Source organism: Eschrichtius robustus, chromosome 8 (genome assembly GCF_028021215.1).
Source record: "Eschrichtius robustus isolate mEscRob2 chromosome 8, mEscRob2.pri, whole genome shotgun sequence".
NCBI classification, from domain to species: Eukaryota; Metazoa; Chordata; class Mammalia; order Artiodactyla; family Eschrichtiidae; genus Eschrichtius; species Eschrichtius robustus.
The window spans coordinates 55,503,788-55,523,743 of NC_090831.1; the positions used below are offsets into that span (position 1 = coordinate 55,503,788).

The 19,956-nt window shown below is 37.7% G+C and overlaps 1 protein-coding gene across 1 annotated transcript in view; it reads right to left on the reverse strand.

Annotated features, from left to right (window-relative positions):
* Positions 1 to 19,956, reverse strand: part of SP4 (Sp4 transcription factor) — a 70,419-nt gene that overhangs the window by 31,215 nt on the left and 19,248 nt on the right. The window contains exon 3 of the mRNA XM_068550521.1: positions 1,190 to 1,418. Within this exon, the coding sequence (XP_068406622.1) occupies positions 1,190 to 1,418 (229 nt within the window). The remainder of the gene's footprint in view (positions 1 to 1,189; positions 1,419 to 19,956) is intronic.

Below are 19,956 nucleotides of genomic sequence, written 5' to 3' on the forward strand. Positions count from 1 at the left end.
ACACACAGGGACTTCCCTGGTGGCACAGTGGTTAAGAATCCACCTGCCAATGCAGGGGACACGGGTTCAATCCTTGGTCTGGGAAGATCCACATACTGCAGAGCAACTAAGCCCGTGAGCCACAACTACTGAGCCCGCATGCCACAACTACTGAAGCCCACGTGCCTAGACCCTGTGCTCCACAACAAGAGAAGCCACCACAATGAGAAGCCCGTGCACCGCAACGAAGAGTAGCCCCCGCTCGCCACAACTAGAGAAAGCCCGCGCGCCGCAACTAGAGAAAGCCCGCGAGCAGCAATGAAGACCCAACGCAGCCAAAAATTAATTAATTAATTAATCAAAAAAAAAAAGATACACAAATGGCCAACAGTAAGCACACGAAAACATACTTTATATCATTAGTCATCAGGGAAATGCAAATCAAAAACAAAAACTTGTACTGTAGCAGCATAATAGCCAACAGGTGGAAAAAATTCCAAATGTCCAACAACTGATGAATGGATAAGTAAAATATTGTATATCCATACAATGGAATATTATTTTGTTCATTAAAAAGAATGAAGAACTGACACATGCTATAATATGGATCAACTTTGAAAACATGCTAAGTGAATGAAACCAGTCACAAAACCCACATATTTTATGATTCCATTTATATGAATGTCTAGAATAGGCAAATCTATACACAGAAAATTAGTTTAGTGGTTGCCTAGAGCTGGGAGGGAAGAGGCAGTGATAGCGAAACAATACAGGATTTGTCTTCAGGGGAACAAAAAAGTTCTAAAATTGACTGTGGTGATGGATGCACAACTCTGTGAATATATTAAAAACCACTGAAATGTACAGTTTAAATGAGTGAATTACATGGTATGTAAGTTTTATATCAATAAAGTTGTTTTAAAATTTTACATAAATAAATGAGGAAAGAAAACCATAAAAGAAAGTAAAAGGTACATGGTAGAGGACCACTGAAATCCCATTCCCAGAAGAGCTCAATCTAATCCCCTTCATAACAATATTGTATCTCAACTCTTGGGTTATAAAGCTAGTGATGTTCTAATGATCGAACTACTCAGCCAATGGCTTGATTTTAACTAATACCCTACGTGCCTTGATTACATGTAATTGTTCATCACATGTTAGCTATTATACTAGTCTCCACTGAGTTGGGTGGCAATAGAGCATTTACCTTCCTTCTCCTTCCCTACAATTAGGACAGGAACAGGCAACTCTTCGAAGCCTCTTGCCAGGCTGCACCTCTTGATCAGAAGCCTGCTGGCCTTGCTGCAAATGCACTTGTGTGAGTTGGTCAGGACTAACAGCACCTATAGTTGCATTAGCAATTCCTCCAACTGCTACGGTTACAGGAGCTATTGTAGCTTGTTGGACTTTCACTCCATCTTGTCCTTGCTGCTGACCTAAAAATGAGAGGGGAAAAGAGTATTACAATGTTTTCTATTCCTAAAAAGGATTTAAAAAATTTCCATATGGACACTTTAAAGCTACCATATTTGTTCTAACACATTATCTGTGTAAAGTACAAAAGCAAAGGGGTTAATTTAAGTTTTATACTACGCCAATCCTCCTAAAATATAATGTTCTAACCTTAGCAGCTCAGGCTGCCTCTATATCTGGTTGGTGGGACTATACATAAATTTTAATCCTCTTGTGGCTTAATTTCTCCATCTGTAAAATGAAGATTAATAATCCTTGCTACCTTACTACCTCACTGAAGTGCTGTGACGATTCATGAGACATTTTTTGAGATCCTCAGATGAAAGATGTTATATAAATACAAAGCATTATTATGACCATTTCCACAGTAAGCAACATATCTCATTCACTCCATGAAAATACAGGAATAAAAAGTAACTAAACAAAGGATTAAGTATAATGGACATTTCTCATTCCTAAACACTTTAAATTAAGCAAACATCTCTTTACTGATGAGTCTTTTTTTTTATTTTACACATTGAGTTAAGCAGTTTTTTTTAAATGCAAAACCATGTATGATTATTACATACTGTCACTAAAATCACAGAACAGACATTTAGGATATTACTTCATTCACTCATGTTACCTAGCTGAGTTTTCACCTCTCAGGTCAGTACACATACCAACTTGGCTATGTTGGCTTAGAGAAAAATATGATAAGCAATATATAATATGACAAAATTTACATGGCTTAAGTTGATCCTGAGTGTACATGAGTATGCCTTATAATTATACTTTCTCTCAACATAGTTCTACTTTCTCAGGTGTGGGAATAGCAAGTATGTGAAGGGGCAGGAAAAAAAACACCAATTTATGAAGGAATGCTCCCACCTCAGAGTTGATGTAAGAATTAAATACGTTAATTTTTACAAACCCCTTACCACCACACAGCGCCTAGCAAAGAATTGTTCATTACATGTTAGCTATTATTATTACTAGTCTCCACTAAGTTGAGTGGCAATACAAGAATAAAATATGGTTGCAGAAACAAACATGTGAGTACTGCATATAAAATAAAAGGGTTTATTTTAAAGCTGCATATGTCGTACTTTAAACATGCGGAGCAACCAAGGAAAGACAATAAAAATTAGCAAGTGAGAAAATAGCACACATTTTCAAAACAAAATTAAACCTTTGACTCTGCCAGCCAAAGTCAATCTCACCCTCCTCTGTGTAGTCACAGCAATCTGAAACCTTTGGTAGCACCAATAACTTTAATACAAATAAAATATATGTGGGGCTTCCCTGGTGGTGCAGTGGTTAAGGATCCGCCTGCCAATGCAGGGGACACGGGTTCGAGTCCGGGTCCGGGAAGATCCCACATGCCCCGGAGCAACTAAGCCCGTGCGCCACAACTACTGAGCCTGCCCCCTAGAGCCCATGAGCCACAACTACTGAGCCTGTGTGCCTGGAACCTGTGCTCTGCAACAAGAGAAGCCACCGCAATGAAAAGCCCGCGCACAGCAAGGTAGAGTGGGCCCATGCTCGCCGCAACTAGAGAAGAGCCTGCGTGCAGCAACGAAGACCCAACGCAGCCAAAAATTAATAACAAGAAAAAAAAATGTGTTCCGTCACTGCTTTAGTAAAGACACATATTTTAGTTCTTCTAGTAAAGTTTAAATTTTCATTCACCTTTGCATTAACAAGGTGTGACAGGTAAAGAAATGAAAAGTAAAGTGAGAAGTTGTGAGTTCACGTCCCATTCAGTGACTGTACATTTGGAGATCCTCACTTTCCTCACCTCTAATAATACTGACCTCCCTAAAATTCCTGGCCCTTATCTACTTTAAAGAGTTGTTTATGAAGATCAAATTGATTTCCTAATGGGTAAAGGCTTTGTAAACTGTAAAGCAATATGTAAAGTATAATTATTATGCCTCAATGCAGCTTTCGGGCACACATAAGTTTTACATACTCGGTAAAACCAGATTCCTTAAGGATGACCTTGGCTAAGCAAACTATTCAAACTACTTATGCATCTAGAAGCACAGTGATACACATACTCCCTATTTACTGGGGGGGAAAAAGCGTTTTTGGAAATGGGAGTTCTATCCAAACCAGCACTAAACACTATACAAAGTCTTTATAGCTTGGTCCCTATGGAGATGTAGGTATTTCAGGTTGGCAAGTATTCTTTATGTCCCCTGAAGTCATGAGATATTTCTGGCCGTAATTTTTCCAGCTACTGTTTATACAACAGTTGGTCATTCCTTTCCGGTTGCAATGATATTTATTTAAGATGCCCTTCATTATGTCAAAGAACTGCTAGAGATCCATGATCACTGGTTGATCATACCATTTCAACAGACTCTCCAAGCCTCCCTACGAACGTTTATTTGTTCAATGCCTAAACAACCTGGGGAGTTATTTCAAGGAATAATACTAAGCAAACCATATCTGAATTTAAATATTTAAGCCTGACAACTCTCTTGACTTCTTAACCTAGATGTCCCAGACAGTTCAACAACAGCTCAATACTACTTTTCTTTCATTTCTACTGTGACCGATCAAGAACAAGCCACCAAACTCCTTACTAAGGCCTCCAAGGCCCTGCTCAAGTTTAACTCCACCCACCTCTCAGACCTCATCTTGTATTAGTCTCTCCCTTGCTCACTCCACTCCTAACAAACTTGCCTTTTTCTCTGGTCCTCAAACAAATCAGGCTCATTCCCTGCTTAGGGCCTTTGCACACACTCTCTAGTCTGGGCGAGGATGCCTTTGCACCCAGATTTTTGCACAGCTGACTCGTTAGTAATAGTCTGATCTCAGTTCAAATCCTCCTCTTTAGAAATGCCATACCTGACCACATCATCATAGTTCCCCTTAGTCCATTTCTGCATCATCGCCAAGTTTTGTCTTACTTGCCTTAAATTATCTTGTCCTTTCATTTTTTTCTGTCTTCGCCTCACTTCTGAATGTTCAGTGCCATGGTAACAGAGATCCTGCCTGTTATGTTCACTGCTGTATCTCCAGATGTGGATCAGAGCCCAAACAACAGAGCCACTCAATAACATAAGCTTAATAAAGGAAAGTTTAAAAGAAAAACACATTTTAATGCTGTTTTGATCATATCACTTCTGTGCTCAGTAACTTTCATTCATTCCCCATTGACCAAAGTCTGGCATTCAAAGGACTCCACCACAGGGACTTAGCTCCTGGCTCACAGATTTCCTCCTAAAGGCCAAATCCAATGTGCATTTTCTCAGTGCACATAAATAAGACTGCACTGCTGCATGTGACACCATTGACCACTCTGCCCTTAAAACCTGACTGTCGGAGCTAACTCCCTACATTCTCAGAAACTCTTCCTCTCTGTTAGCTTTCCCTATCAGCATTTAAACCTAAACTGACATCACATTCTTAAAAGATTTACCTATACTGGTTGCTTTTACTCCTCATTTCCCATTCTTTCTTTCTATCTATCTATCTATCTATCTATCTATCTATCTATCTATCTATCTATCTATCGGCTGCGTCGGGTCTTCGTGCTGCGCGTGGGCTTTCTCTAGTTGTGGAGAGCAGGGGCTACTCTTCGTTGCGGTGCTCGGGCTTCTCAGAGCGCTGGCTCAGTAGTTGTGGTGCACGGGCTTAGCTGCTCCGCGGCATGTGGGATCTTTCCCATATCAGGCATCGAACCCGTGTCCCGTGCTTTGGTAGGTGGATTCTTAACCACCGCGTCACCAGGGAAGTCCCTCCCATTCTCTCTTTAAATTACTGAAATTAGGTGTCCAACCCATCATTCTGCTAAAATGATGACAGAACGAACGATTTCTCTGATGGTAAACCCAAACATACTCTTCCCTTTGACCTTATTTCACCTCTGGAGCACCTGGAGCTGCTAATCCCACCCTCTTCTTGAAATGCTCTCCTTCTTGGGCTTCTCGGTACTACTCACCACTGGTGTTCCTCCCACTTCTCTAGCCACCCCCACATAGTTCCAACTTCTCATTCTAACTTGCTCCTTGGTTTGTTCACACACTTTCATAACTTTTACTACTTTGTGTAAGCTGTATCTCCCAAATCTGTACCTTATGCTCAAACACCTCTCATGAGTGTCAGACTCTTCTTGTCATCTGCCAGGGAACATTTCCACACAGATTTTTCACAGGGAATCTGTCTAGGAATCAGACAGGTTATCCCCCAAAAACGGTACTCCGAGCTACCATTTTCTCTTGCTTGATTACTACAATAGCTTCCTAACTGGTCTCCCCACCACCACTGTCCTCTATAAGTTCATTCTTAACATTGTTTCCAGAAGAATCATAATTGCAGAACTATTATACAGTAAGAATATCCTGGGGCTTCCCTGGTGGGTCAGTGGTTAAGAATCCGCCTGCCAGTGCAGGGGACACGGGTTCGAGCCCTGGTCCGGGAAGATCCCACACGCTGTGGAGCAACTAAGCCCGTGCGCCACAACTACTGAGCCTGCACTCTAGAGCCCACATGCCACAACTACTGAGCCCGCGTGCTGCAACTACTGAAGCCCAAGTGCCTAGAGCCTGTGCTCCACAACAAGAGAAGCCACCGCAATGAGAAGCCCATGCACCGCAACAAAGAGTAGCCCCCGCTCACCGCAACTAGAGAAAGCCTGTGTGCAGCAACGAAGACCCAATGCAGCCAAAAATAAATAAATAAATAAAAAATTTAAAAGTGTATGTTGGGGAAAAAAATATTCTGTAATAGTTAAAAAGAATGAAAGAAATCTTTATGCACTAACCTAAATAAACCTCTAAAATATATGGCTGAATGAAACAAAGTTACTGATGTTTACATTATGATATATGCTACAGACATTATATATTTCCTACAATGATTTTCACACCTAACACATAAATTGAAAAAAGTCTGAAAGGATATGTAACAAACTGATTAACAGTGCTTACTTCTAAAACGGGGTCTGAGATTGGAGTGTAGTCAGCAGGAGTGTTAGCCTGCACTTTTTTTTAAACAAGGAAAATGTTTCCATGTATTACTAGCATATTAAAGACTAATTTTAAAAGGAAAAAACCTGCTGGTAATTAACAGACCCAATATGGAACTTTATTATTGCTTTTATCTGCATTTACCTGATTCCTAATAGAACTGAACATGTTCTTCAAATATGTGTTGGCCATCTGAATACCTTTTCTGAATTGTGTGTTCAAATCCTTTGCCATTTATCTACTATGGCTTAGGTGTTTTCTTTTGTGTAGCTCTATTTATTAAGGACACTTTGTCTTGTTTAAAATATTTTCTATGATGTATAAGCTTTAACCACATATATTAAAACCAAAGGAAATATGGCTTGGTCAAGCCCTGCAAAGTCAGCTATAAATGACATTTTAAAAACTTTGATGCCTTCACAACATTTAAATACAATGGGAACACAAGGGGAGAAGCAGAAATAATAAAAGATGAAGATACAACCTTATTGTCCATTTCCTTTGACTGTACTGATTTGATCCTCTTAGCATTTCACACCAACCCTTTGAGGGAAGTAGGACAGTTAATATTTTCGTTTTATAAATAAGAGAATATAATCCAACTGGTCCTTATTTATTCTTATGGAAAAAAACATGACTTGCAAGATTTGAATGACAGGTAACATTACTGTGTACGTAAAATAGGCCTATACATTTGAAAAATAAAAGAAACCCCAACTATCTATCTGTAAAGAAATTAACCCAACTACCAGTTCACTGAAAATGATCTACTTGATAATAGTGAAGCACAGGTTCAAAATACTATTTTAAGTACATGTTTCGTAATTGTGTTTCTTACACACAGTCTAGGATATAAGGTTATTTACTAGATTTGAACAGGAAAAACAAAAACTGTTGACTTCCATAATATAAAACTTGCTGTGGAGGGCTAGAGGGACTTCTTACTGTTGTGAATAACATTAAAATGATTCTTAAATCAGCCTATTTTGGTTTATTTATTTCCTCTACAGATTTAACTGGGAGTCTGTCTAAACAAAGGCCTCTGAAGGAAAGAATATATGTTTCCTTACTTTGATGCAAATAGTTTTCAATAACTATACTCTGAAATAGGATTTGGTTGCCTTATAATCTAACTTAAAACAGACAAGAAGGCTGTGTATTCCTAAACATAAAAAGATAACCAGGTATGTCTAGGCTGGGGGGCAGGGGGGGTAGGGAGAAGAAATGGGAAGTGACTGCTAATGTGCCTGGGGTTTCTTTATGAGGTTATGAAAATGTCCTAAAATGATATCATGGTGATGGATGCACAATTCTGTGAATACACTAAAAGCCGCTGAATGTAAACTTTAGATGGTTGTATCGTATGGTATATGAATCACACCTCAATAAAGCTGTTCAAAAAAAAAAAAAGTTAACTGAAAATTCTACTCTTGTTGGCTCTAAGTCTCTTTAAACTAGTGATTCTCACCTGGAGGTATTTTTGTCTTCCAGGGGATATCTGGCAATGTCTAGAGACATTTTTGGTTTTCACAACTTGGAAGGTATTACTGGTATTTAGTGGATAGAGGCCAGGGATGCTCTTAAACATCTTACGGTGTACAGGACAGGCCCTCAAAACAAAGAATTATTTGGTCTAAAATGTCAATTGTGCTGAGGTTAAGAAACCCTACTTAAACTGAGCTTCCATAACTCAACTAATGTTCATGGCCCTAATTTATTCATTATAAACAATCAGAACCAAAATCAAATATATGAAAAATTAAAATATGGTACATTTATATGCCTAGAAAAACGATAAACTATATGCGTCTCCATTAAAAAAAAAAAAAAGAAAAAGCAACTACATGACTCTGAATTAAAGCCTTTACAAAGAGAGTAACATACATTTGGGAACAGACTTTGACAGATATATGACTTGGATAGATTCCATAGTACAGTGGTAGTAAAAAGAATAATACCTTGAGTTTGAAATTATGCTTATTCCAAAATACTTCTTTACCTATTGAAGAGCTGGCAATTCTGTTTTTCTACAGATGAACTATAACCTGAGAACATTAAGAAATAACTGAGTCTTCTCTGCACTTCTTAAATGAAGGTGAACTATATATTAGCAAATGATTTCCATGACCTACCATGGGTCATGTACAAGTTGTAAACCTATACTGAGTCCCTGAGTAGGTACAACAGACAGTTTAGCAATAACTATAGATTAAACAGAGCTTTGAAGTCAGGCAGATCTGTCTTTGAGTTCTAAATCTCTGTAGTTTCTTCCTTTGAGTGGCAGGAATTAACTGAGATAACGCATGTAATACACTTAGCACAATGTCTGGGGTACAATAAACACTCAATGTTAACGCCAATACATCTGAAATTGCATAACTGGTTAAGTACAAATACTTAATAACAGCCGCTCAGGTTTCCATTAAGTCTCAGATCTTTGCATAAGAACCTTTGCATTGTACAAGTGAGATTTATTCATTTGACAAACATTTCCTCAGTACCTGCTACATGCTTAACACTGCTGGAGAAATAAAGTCTGACTTGAAACTCGAACGTGTGGGGAAGACAAGTTTAAACAAATAATTGTAATGTGTGCTACAACAAAAACATACATAAGATGCCTAAGTAGTACAGAGGAAGATGATTTACTGGAAAGGAGAAACAATGAAGGTTTCATGGAGGAGATAAAACCACTGCCAGGTAGAAAGAATAAAGGTAAACAGGAAGGCAATGGGAATGGGTATATTTACGGGCATAACTCTTGAGACAGCATATTGCTGGAAGTTACAGTTCAAGGAAACAAGGGGCTAAAGGTAGTGCTGGAGGGATAGATCAGGAAGGGCCTTACTCAATTTCTTAAACAAGTGACTTTCTGGGGTGGGGGTGTGAGGGGTGGATCCTTGTTAAAAAATCATGGCCATCCCTCCCTTCCCCAACCAGAGAATAGCTGTCATATAATAATCACTTACATTTACTGAATTTATTAAATGGCCAGAACACATAATCAACTACTTTATACTTTGTCACCTAATGCCCTCTCTGAAGGCTCTGAGACGTTACGTAAATTTCCCAAGGTTATACAGCTGCTATCAAGTTACAAAGCCAGCATGTGAACCTTGTTCAGCCTGAATCCAGAGCCCTGCACTCTTTTCGAGGTGGCTATGGTATCTCCCTGGGAACCAGGGATATTATTTGGGCTTTGGAGGCAACAGAGAGTTATAAATGGTCTTAAACAGAAAATTAATGGATTCAAGGTCACATTTTAGATACAACATTGCCAAACAATCAATGGAATGGAGTGTGGAAGTTCTATTCATAATTTTCGAATAAGACCTGTAGAAGACCCATCATTATACCCTCCATATTACACTATGGACATGACTTTATCAGTGTTCTAACATGACCTTTACACTGATTAGATAGGAAAGCTGCCTAAACCAGCCCTACACATAAATTTAAGATTTTGCTTTTCATTACCATTTATTGAAAAAAACAAAAAAACTCCACACACAATCAGGTCAAGCTTGGTTTACAAGCTGTACATCTCTTAAAATGGGTCAGAAATTCAACAACACCTAAGAGACACTAGGCTGTATTTCAAGAGCAGGTATCTCAGAGGTATACAAAAGTAAAACCTGCCAACCAATTGTGATGCTTGAAGGTGTCGCTCTTTTGAACCTCCTTGAACTAGGAAGGAAAGGCAACTCCAATCACTTAGGATCTGCTATTGATGAGGCATGGCAGGTGGTAATTAAGCTTTTTCACTCTCATTTTAAGTCCTAAAGTGGTTGCCATTATTCATGAAAAGCAGATGTCGACCATGAAGAGCAGATTTGGGCAACGTTTTAAAAATGAACCCTAAACTTCACTAATGATCTGATACCTGAATTCAAGAAAGTGAAAGGAAGAACTATCCTATTCGTACAAAATGAATACACTTAGAAGGGACATCTAAGCAGAACTAAGAAGCAAGCAGTGAGAATGCTGATTGTAAGAAAACAAACACTAGTAATCTCCAAAGTTTCTTTACTATATAGCCCTACCAGTAAAAATATCTTAACTTCGTAACCCAAAATATTTCTTTAGGGCTTCCCTGGTGGCGCAGTGGTTAAGAATCCGCCTGCCAATGCAGAGGACACGGGTTCAATCCCCGGTCCGGGAAGATCCCACATGCCGCGGAGCAACTAAGGCCATGCGCCACAACTGCTGAGCTCGCGCTCCAGAGCCCACGAGCCACAACTCCTGAAGCCCGGGAGCCTAGAGACTGTGCTGTGCAACAGGGGAGGCCACCGCAGTGAGAAGCCCACGCACCGCATCAAAGAGTAGTACCCACTCACCGCAACTAGAGAAAGCCCACGCGCAGCAACAAAGACTCAACACAGCCAAAAAAAATTTAAAAAAAAATTTTTTTTAAAGTATTAATAACTTGAAAAGTCTGCAATTGGAAACCTATGAAGGCTCTGACAAAGGGAAAAGGCGTGCACAACCAAATTTGGGTTTTAGGTAAACTCTGGAATATCAAGTATGTGACAGAAAAGCTAGAGGCAGAGAAGCCAGTTACGAAGCTATTTTACCTTCCAGATGATGAGGCCCTGAAAAAGAACACTGACAATAGAAAGGAAGAACTCAATAAAAGAAAAATAATTATAATAACAAAAAATGGTTGCTAGCACTTAGTGAAAACTTTTCTGTGCTCTAAGCACTGCGCAAAAGCACTGTACATATATTATTCCACTAAAGTAACACGATTATTGCCATTTTACAGATGAGGACACTAATACCTAGAAAAACACTTAACTGAGATTAAGTGGTAAAACCAAGACTTGAACCAAGGTCTGTCTAATTCCAAGGTTCAGGCACAGAACCACAAACTCTGGCTAAAATCACTGCTAATCCCAAAACTTTGAACTTCATCCTCACCTTGCTCTCTGGTTATCTGACTGGAAACACACTCTCAGTTCAGCAACCTCTTCTGGCTTCATCTGCCATCCTTTGCTAATAATCCCTTGCCTCTTTGAACTTCTGCCATATCCAGTGGTAATTCCCCTCAGAAAACAAATTGATTTCGTCTTCTAATACTGCCTCAGAAAACATATTTCTTCTCTCTCTCCAGTCCTTCCCTCTCCACTAGTTCTATATTCCTATTGAACCAATCTCCTTGAAATCAGATTAGCCCCCTCCCATCCAAGTCCATATTATGCAACCTAAAATGTAAATTTGACCATGATATTCCACTTCTTAAGGTCCCCCGAGGGCTCCTCATAGCTTTCAGGATACCTTTTCAATTCTTATCATGACAAGGGGAGAATCTCCATGACCTGGCCCTTGCCACCACAACTAGAGCATATAAACTCTTGGTCTGAACGCATGAAACTATCTGTGGTTCCCTGATCACATCATGACATGACTCTGACCTTTTGCCTGGAATATCCTTTCTCTGCCAACCTGGCTAATTTCCTGCCATCCTATTTGAGCCATCCTGTATCACCTTAAGAATCCTTCCTCACAAATTCCCTCATTTGATTACACAGTACTGTATCCTCAGGGGACTGGTTCCAGGACCCTCTGTGTTTACCAAAACCTGCTCAACTTCCATAGTCAGCCCTCCATATCCACAGGTTCCGCATCCATGGATTCAACCAACCACCGAAGTGTTTACCTGTCCTTTGTCTATGTTCTGCAGTTGGCTGAATCCACAGATGTGGAACACACAAATATGGAGGGCAGGGCCAACTATGCACTTTTATGTCCCCACAGAAGACAGTTCCTTCTATTTAAAGCATTATCACACTACATCAAAACTAATCTGATTTCTAACCAACCACCCATATCCCTGCTCCAGTTACATATTTATATACTCTTTAATGCCTTCTTTAGCATTGTGGTCTCTATACCTAGCATAGTATTTAGCAACTAATAGGACCGCAATAAATTTCTACCAAATGAATGAACATAATCAGTCCTAAAAAGCCTTTCTCTACTAGCCCCCAATATAGTGTCCTCTTCCTGTTTTCATCAAACTTATCCAAAGTGTATCCTACACTTGCTAGGTCATATTTTCACCACTCATTCATCCATTTAAATGCTTTCACAGTTTTGCTGTAACATTCCCTAAGCTTTACAACGTAGTACTGTCCTATAGAACTTTCTGCAATAATGAAGAAAGTCTGTATCAGCGCTCTCCAATATGGCAGCCTCTAGCCACATGTGGCTGTTAGCTATCGAAATGCAGTCCAACTGAGAAAATAAGTTTTTAATTTTAATTAGTTTTCACCTTAAATAGTCACATGTGGCTTGTGGCTTTCATATTGAACAGCACAGTTCTCGGATCTCATCAAGTTTCAACAACGAACTTTTCTCAACACTCACTCTCCAAGTCATCTTTTCAACGTTTAACACTCTGAGATTCCTCTTAGTTGTTGACATACAACCCTGTCCTCCTCCTATCTCCCTGACTGCTCTCACTTCTCTAGACTCAACCCTTCCTTTGTCCCCAGAAGACTGAGTGTAACCCTAAGGCTAGTTGTCACTCTACTGTACTTCAAACTCAAAACTGTCTCCCTCATCAATCTCACATACTGCCATAATTTCAACTACCAGCTCTATGTAGAAGACTTCCAAATCCGGAACGTCAACTCTGATCCCTCTTCTCAGATACAATCTCCAAGTACAAACTGGACATCTCCAAAGAAATGTTTTACTATTAACTCAAACTTAAAAATATCAAAATTCAGGTTCATCACTTTGCTTTTCTCACTGTCGTTTCTTTTAACAGTGCAATCATTCTCATGGCCACCTGGGCTCAAACTCTTAAGGATTACCTTTACCTTATTCTTTCCTCTCTACAGCCATGCATCAAAACCTGTCAATTGTTTTCTTAAAGTCTCTTGAGTCACACTTTACACCCAAGTTCTGATTTCCCATCACGGATATCTGAGCTAACTCTATGGTCCCAAAATTGGCTTTCCTGTTTCTCCTATGTCTGCTAGATAATAAAACTAAAATACCACTTCATAAATGAAACTTCCTCTCCTCTATCCCTCTAAAAATTAACACAGTCACACACTCCTTCAGTGACTTGTGCCTTGTCTTTGGTCTGACACTCTCAGTCTATAACCAAACTTCTACCAATCTTGCCAACTGCATCTTCTACCATTTCCCTCAAAGGCTCCACTTTGATTACACAGTAGTGTATCCACAGGGAACTGGTTCTAACTAAAAGGATCTACCAATTCTTTCTTAAATATGTAAAGCACATTCCAGCTTCCTCTCTTTTGTACCTGTTGTTTCTTTGGCCAATAATGCGTTCCTTCTTACCTCATGCTTTTTGGGGGGGCTTCCCCTTCCTTCAAGAATCAGTTCAAGCCTCCTAGGCGTCATAAAGCCTTTCATTTCTATCCTGGCTCTCAGTGGCATCTTCCTGCTTTTAATTTCAATATAACTACCTTTTATCATTCAGTTTGCTTTTACTATATTGTTTCTATGTACTGTCTTTAATTTTAATGAATATTCTGTCTCCTCATAGAAGAGAACCTTTTTTGAAGGCCAGGACTATGTCTTATACCATCTTTATGTTCTAAGAATTTAGCTCTGTGCCTACACTTAGCAGGGACTTAAGGACTAATCACAAAAAAGATATGTAGTTGAGAGGTTACAAGTAATAAGAAAAGAGAAAATCAGCAACCAGGGACACTAACAACTCAATGATAGGAAATAATAGGGGAAAAAGGTAGTCTGACATGACAGCAGAGAATGGGCAAAGGCAATCACGGAATCAGGATATAGTGTACTGGCTTCCGAAAACAGCAAAATCTTTTAACAATGATCATCAAATGACGGGATTTTTCTGTTTTATAGGCAGTTCACCCAAACAAGCAGTGCTCAAAATAAACAGGTAAAATATAGGGTTTCTGTTTTAATTATCTTTCTTTCCCCCCACAATGGTATTTATTTTAATGAAATCTGATACGTCAAGGCAAGCTAGCTTATGTAGGTTGGTATGAGGATTCCTAAAACATTAGAATGATAGTCTTAATTGCATAGAAGTTTACACCTGATCTGTCCAGCCCTGGAAACACAGAAGTGGCACTCAGTGCTACCAGGGTACAGTATGCCCTGTCAGTTCTTAGGCTCACAGCTTAAAATAGTTGTGCAGTTCAGGGCCAAGGGAGGCTGAGCCAACACTGTTAGGCTGTCACGGATCAGTCTAACCCCATAGATGGCTATTTTAAGATTCATCTCTAAACAGCAAACTGAGCAACCAGGAAAGACTAGCTTTCTACTTCCAAGTGTACATGAACCAGCCACAGATTTTCTCTAAAACCATAGAGGGAATCATTCTAACCATATAAGAACCATCCTACATCCTCTACCATGCAATGCAGACCCATCTTCAGTTGTGGGGAATTCAGTTCTAGTCACCTCTTTTCAGTTCCAATTAAGATGAGTATGAGCACATCTTTGGGGATGGGGGGGCGGAATTTTTAAAATTATATTGACTTTCTTGAACAGAAATAACATTTGGCATATTTCGGGGGGGGGGGGGGGCGCCGGTTAGAACATAGACAAAGAAAAGGTTCTGTTCACTTACATAAATTCACAGATTAATTTAAAATCTTATTTTCAGAAATAAACCTTAGAAGACAGAACTGTTTGTGCATTTGATGGAAGAGACTAACTTAAATAATTTAAAGATGTGTGCAAACAAGGAAATGAATGAACTCCACTGTAAAATTATAATCAAAGCTTAATTCTTAACAAATGATCTCTACATTTCCTCTTAAATAGTTCTAAGAACTCCTAAGTTTAACTATTTCGTCCTTTTAATTTCTTCATCACAATAAAGCACCAAAAGACCATGAATGAATTTACAATACACCTGTATTAATATTTTATTTCATTAATTACTCACAGCTAAGGTATCTCAAGATTATTTCTACATATGTACATTTAACCATGATACACAGCAATAGCTGGGAAATAAATCATATAAAGTAAAAGAACTAATTAAAAAAAACAGTATATCAAATTCATATCCCTATCCCCTTTGTCACATTAGGGAGTTTAGTTATTATTTTCTATTTCTATTTTGCTGTCCCTTGGGAAAATTCAATGTGCTTTATCAGCTTGGGCAGATGATGATCTATTCATTATCAAGGAAGACTCCTGCCTGCTCACCCTTGATGATTTTGAAAAGGAAAGGAACATGCAAGTGTTCTTATTTCTCAACCTAGTAAATCCTCTATAAACTTACAGAATAGCCTGAAAACAAAATAAAACTACATTTAGTTATATTGCTTAGAAACCCTAACAACTTACTAACTTAAGTTCAAAGGCCACCAGTAGACTTGTATCACATAAAAATTTTAGTTTTAATTAGTAAACAAAGAATTACGAATGATTTTAAAATCCTAAACAACAAAGTGTAAAATTTGGCCAGATTTACAGTATCTGAACTATGGCTGTCCAATGAGTATCTAACATTTCAGTACAAAAAGGAACTACAATGCTAAAACAGAAAACAAACTTAATTGTTTAATGTAACTTTTATTAGCAGTTATAATACACAGACTCAGTATAGAACTAATATGTCATTAAATAAAATCAGAAGACTTTATAGTAATATATAAAATATTGAGATTTTCATGCTACCATGGGATTAATAAGATGATCATATCTTATTCAATTAACAAAAAAGGCAAAGCATTCTAAAAGGTGAAATCCAAAATTTCTGTATGCTTATTATTACTACTGTTAAAATGAGTATCAGTCTTTAAAATAACTGACAAGTTTTGAAAAATGACCACATACCATGGAAAATGGAATCAAGTATTTTAAATACAAATTTTTTTTCAATAGAGCTGCATCTCCTGAGTAATATATTTATTAAGCGCCAACTATATGCAAAGCACTGTCTCTGCAGACTGGAGGAAGCCAAGATAATAAGGCTACTATTAGAAGAAGCAGAGCGGACCATTACTCACCTCCCATTTATAACTGTTCATTTTCAACTACAAAAGCTGAATGCTTTTGTAATAAGAGTGTCTCTGGGCCTCTAGCAGACCAGGTATAAGAGCTGGCAGATGGGAAATCTGGCAGGAAGTGGCCAGATTTATTCTATGATCAAAAAACTTAATTTCTCTTATTTATTTATGATCAAAACACTTAATTTCTCTTATTTAGAAAATTAGAGGATCCCTGGTGAGCAGCTGACATGCAATTCTAGAACAATCCGAAAGGCAGTTAATATATAAAAGATTTTCAAGGGCAGAGATTTAAATCCTCCCTCAGTAAGTTATGCCCTATTTAATTACTTACATTATTAAGAATGTATTTCTTTAGTTTAACCTAAATTTCTCCTTCCAATGTAATTATATCACATTTTATTCAGTTTTCTGAGGAAATGGAGAGCTATCACTAGCATCTGTGTGGAGGACCAATTTAAAGCCAACTGTCCTTTCTAATCCTAAAGATGCTACCAGAAAACTACTAGAGCTCATCGATGAATCTGGTAAGGTTGCAGGATACAAAATTAATACACAGAAATCTCTTGCATTTCTATACAATAACAATGAAAGATCAGAAAGAGAAATTAAGGAAACAATCCCATCTATCACTGCATCAAAAAGAATAAAATCCTAGGAGTAAACCTACCTAAAGAGGCAAAAGACCTGTACTCTGAAAAATATAAGACACTGATGAAAGAAATCGAAGATGACACAAACAGATAAAGATATACCACGTTCTTGGATTGGGAGAATCAATATTGTCAAAATGACTACACTACCCCAGGCAATCTACAGATTCAATGCAATCCTTAACAAATTACCAATGGCATTTTTCACAGAACTAGAACAAAAAAATTCAGAATCTGTATGGGAACACAAAAGACCCCAAAAAGCAAAAGCAATCCTGAGAAAGAAAAACAGAGCTGGAGAAATCACACTTCCTGACTTCAGACTATACTACAAAGCTACAGTAGCCAAGACAGTATGGTATTGGCACAAAAACAGAAATATAGATCAATGGCACAGGATAGAAAGTCCAGAAATAAACCCATGCACCTATGGTCAATTAATCTACGACAAAGGAGGCAAGAATATACAATGGAGAAAAGACGGTCTCTTCAGTAAGTGGTGCTGGGAAAACTGGACAGCTACACATAAAAGAACGAAATTAGAACATTCTCTAACACCATACACAAAAATAAACTCAAAATGGATTAAAGACCTAAATGTAAGACTGGATACTATAAAACTCTTACAGGAAAACAAAGGCAGAACACTCTCTGACATAAATTGCAGTAGTATCTTTTTGGATCCACCTCCTAATGAAAATAAAAACAAAAATAAACAAATGGAACCTAATTAAACTTAAAAGCTTTTGCACAGCAAAGGAAACCATAAACAAAATGAAAAGACAACTCACAGAATGGGAGAAAATATTTGCAAAGAAGCAAACAACAGGGGATTAATCTCCAAAATAAACAAACAGCTCATGCCACTCAATACCAAAAACAAGCAAAAGAAAAAACAAAACAAAAACAAACAACCCAATCTAAAAATGGGCAGAAGATCTAAATAGACATTTTTCCAAAGAAGACATACAGATGGCCAAAAAGCACATGAAAAGATACTCAACATGCTAATTATTAGAGAAATGCAAATTAAGACTACAATGAGGTATCACCTCACACCGGCCAGAATGCCCATCATCAAAAGGTCTATAAACAATAACTGTGGGAGAGTTTGCGGAGAAAAGGGAACCTTCCTACACTGTTGGTGGGAATGTAATTTGGTACAACCATTATGGAGAAGAGTACGGAGGTTCCTTAAAAAGGTAAAAGGAGAATGAGAATTACAATATGATCCAGCAATCCTACTCCTGGGCACATACGTGGAGAAAACCACAATTTGAAAAACTACATGCACCCCAATGTTCGCTGCAGCACTATTTACAATAGCCAAAACACGGAAGCAACCAAAATGTCCATCAACAGAGGAATGGATAAAGAAGATGTGGTACATATATACAATGGAATATTACTCAGCCATAAAAAAGAATGAAATTTTGCCATTTGCGGCAACGTGGATGGACCTAGAGATTATCATCCTAAGTGAAGTAAGTCAGACTAAGAAAGACAAATACCGTTAAGATATAACTTAACATGTGGAATCTAAAACAGTGATACAAATGAACTTATTTACAAAACAGAAAGAGACTCACAGACTTCAAAAACAAACTTATGATTACCAAAGGGGAAAGGCTGGGGGAGGGATAAATTAGGAGTATGGGATTAACATATATGTACCACTATATATAAAACAGATAATCAACAAGAACCTACTGTGTAGTACTGGGAACTCTATTCAATATTCTGTAATAACTTATATGGGAAAAAAATCTGAAAAAGAATGGATATATGTATCCTAATCACTTTGCTGTATACCTTAAACTAGCACAACATTGTATATCAACTATAATATAAAACAAAAATTAAATTTAAGAAAAGCCACCTCCCCTTGCTATTTCTTCAAATATGGAAAAGCCAAACTTGATCCAATATTTATATAAAGACCCAGCAATACAGAACACAGCAGAAAGCTATTTCACCCCACATCTTGTATTATGTACCTCTTAAGATTATGTCTACCAAAAAAATAAAAAACAAACCAAAAAACTCACTGAGAAAACCCACGAAAACTCCTAAGTCATTTTTTTGTCCACTATAATTCACTGATCTCTCAACAACTTCTCCCCATATTATCCCAGTTCACAAAATGATTATTTGGCCCAGTCAAATTTACCATAAAAGTACAAATACTGAAAAATGTTTACAACAAAGTGTCTAGCGTAAAGGCTGCTACAAGTTTCTAAGTTTGAAGATCTAACATCAAAAACAAAAATAAGAGAAAAAAATGAAGAGCTGAGATACAAAAATGGGTGAACTGTGCACATAAAATATCTGGATTCTAGAATTAAAAAGTTTATGAAATAAAGTTTAATAACTATATCAAATTTTAGTTTTGCTAAATGAAAAATGGGAACAATTATTTAGCAACCAAAATACTGCCACTTGGGACAGGAGAAAACAAAATTAACTTTAAGATCTTACTCCTTTGAGAAAGAGAAGAAGCAAGAAAAATTTGCCTACAATTTTCTTTCTAATAAAGATGCTTATGACACTTGCATGTCTATTTAAGCCTCAGGGAGTTGGACCTGGGTTATCCTGACTTTGCCAATAACTAAAGATGTGATTTGGGTAAACTACATATCCACTTTGGGGTTTTTCACTTATAAACAAACTTTAGTTTTTTCACTTATAAACAAAAAGAGCTGAACCAAAGATAGTGTGTAAAGGTAGCTTACAGATGAGAATTTCTGTCATCTTCCAATATGGTTAAAAAATTTTTTTTATATACATGAACATATGTATATATTCACCTGCACACAAACATACATATCTCAATACCATTCTGAATCTCTATTTTAGTTAATTCTGAAGAAAACTTTATTAAGTACTATTTCTCTGTAATAAGAC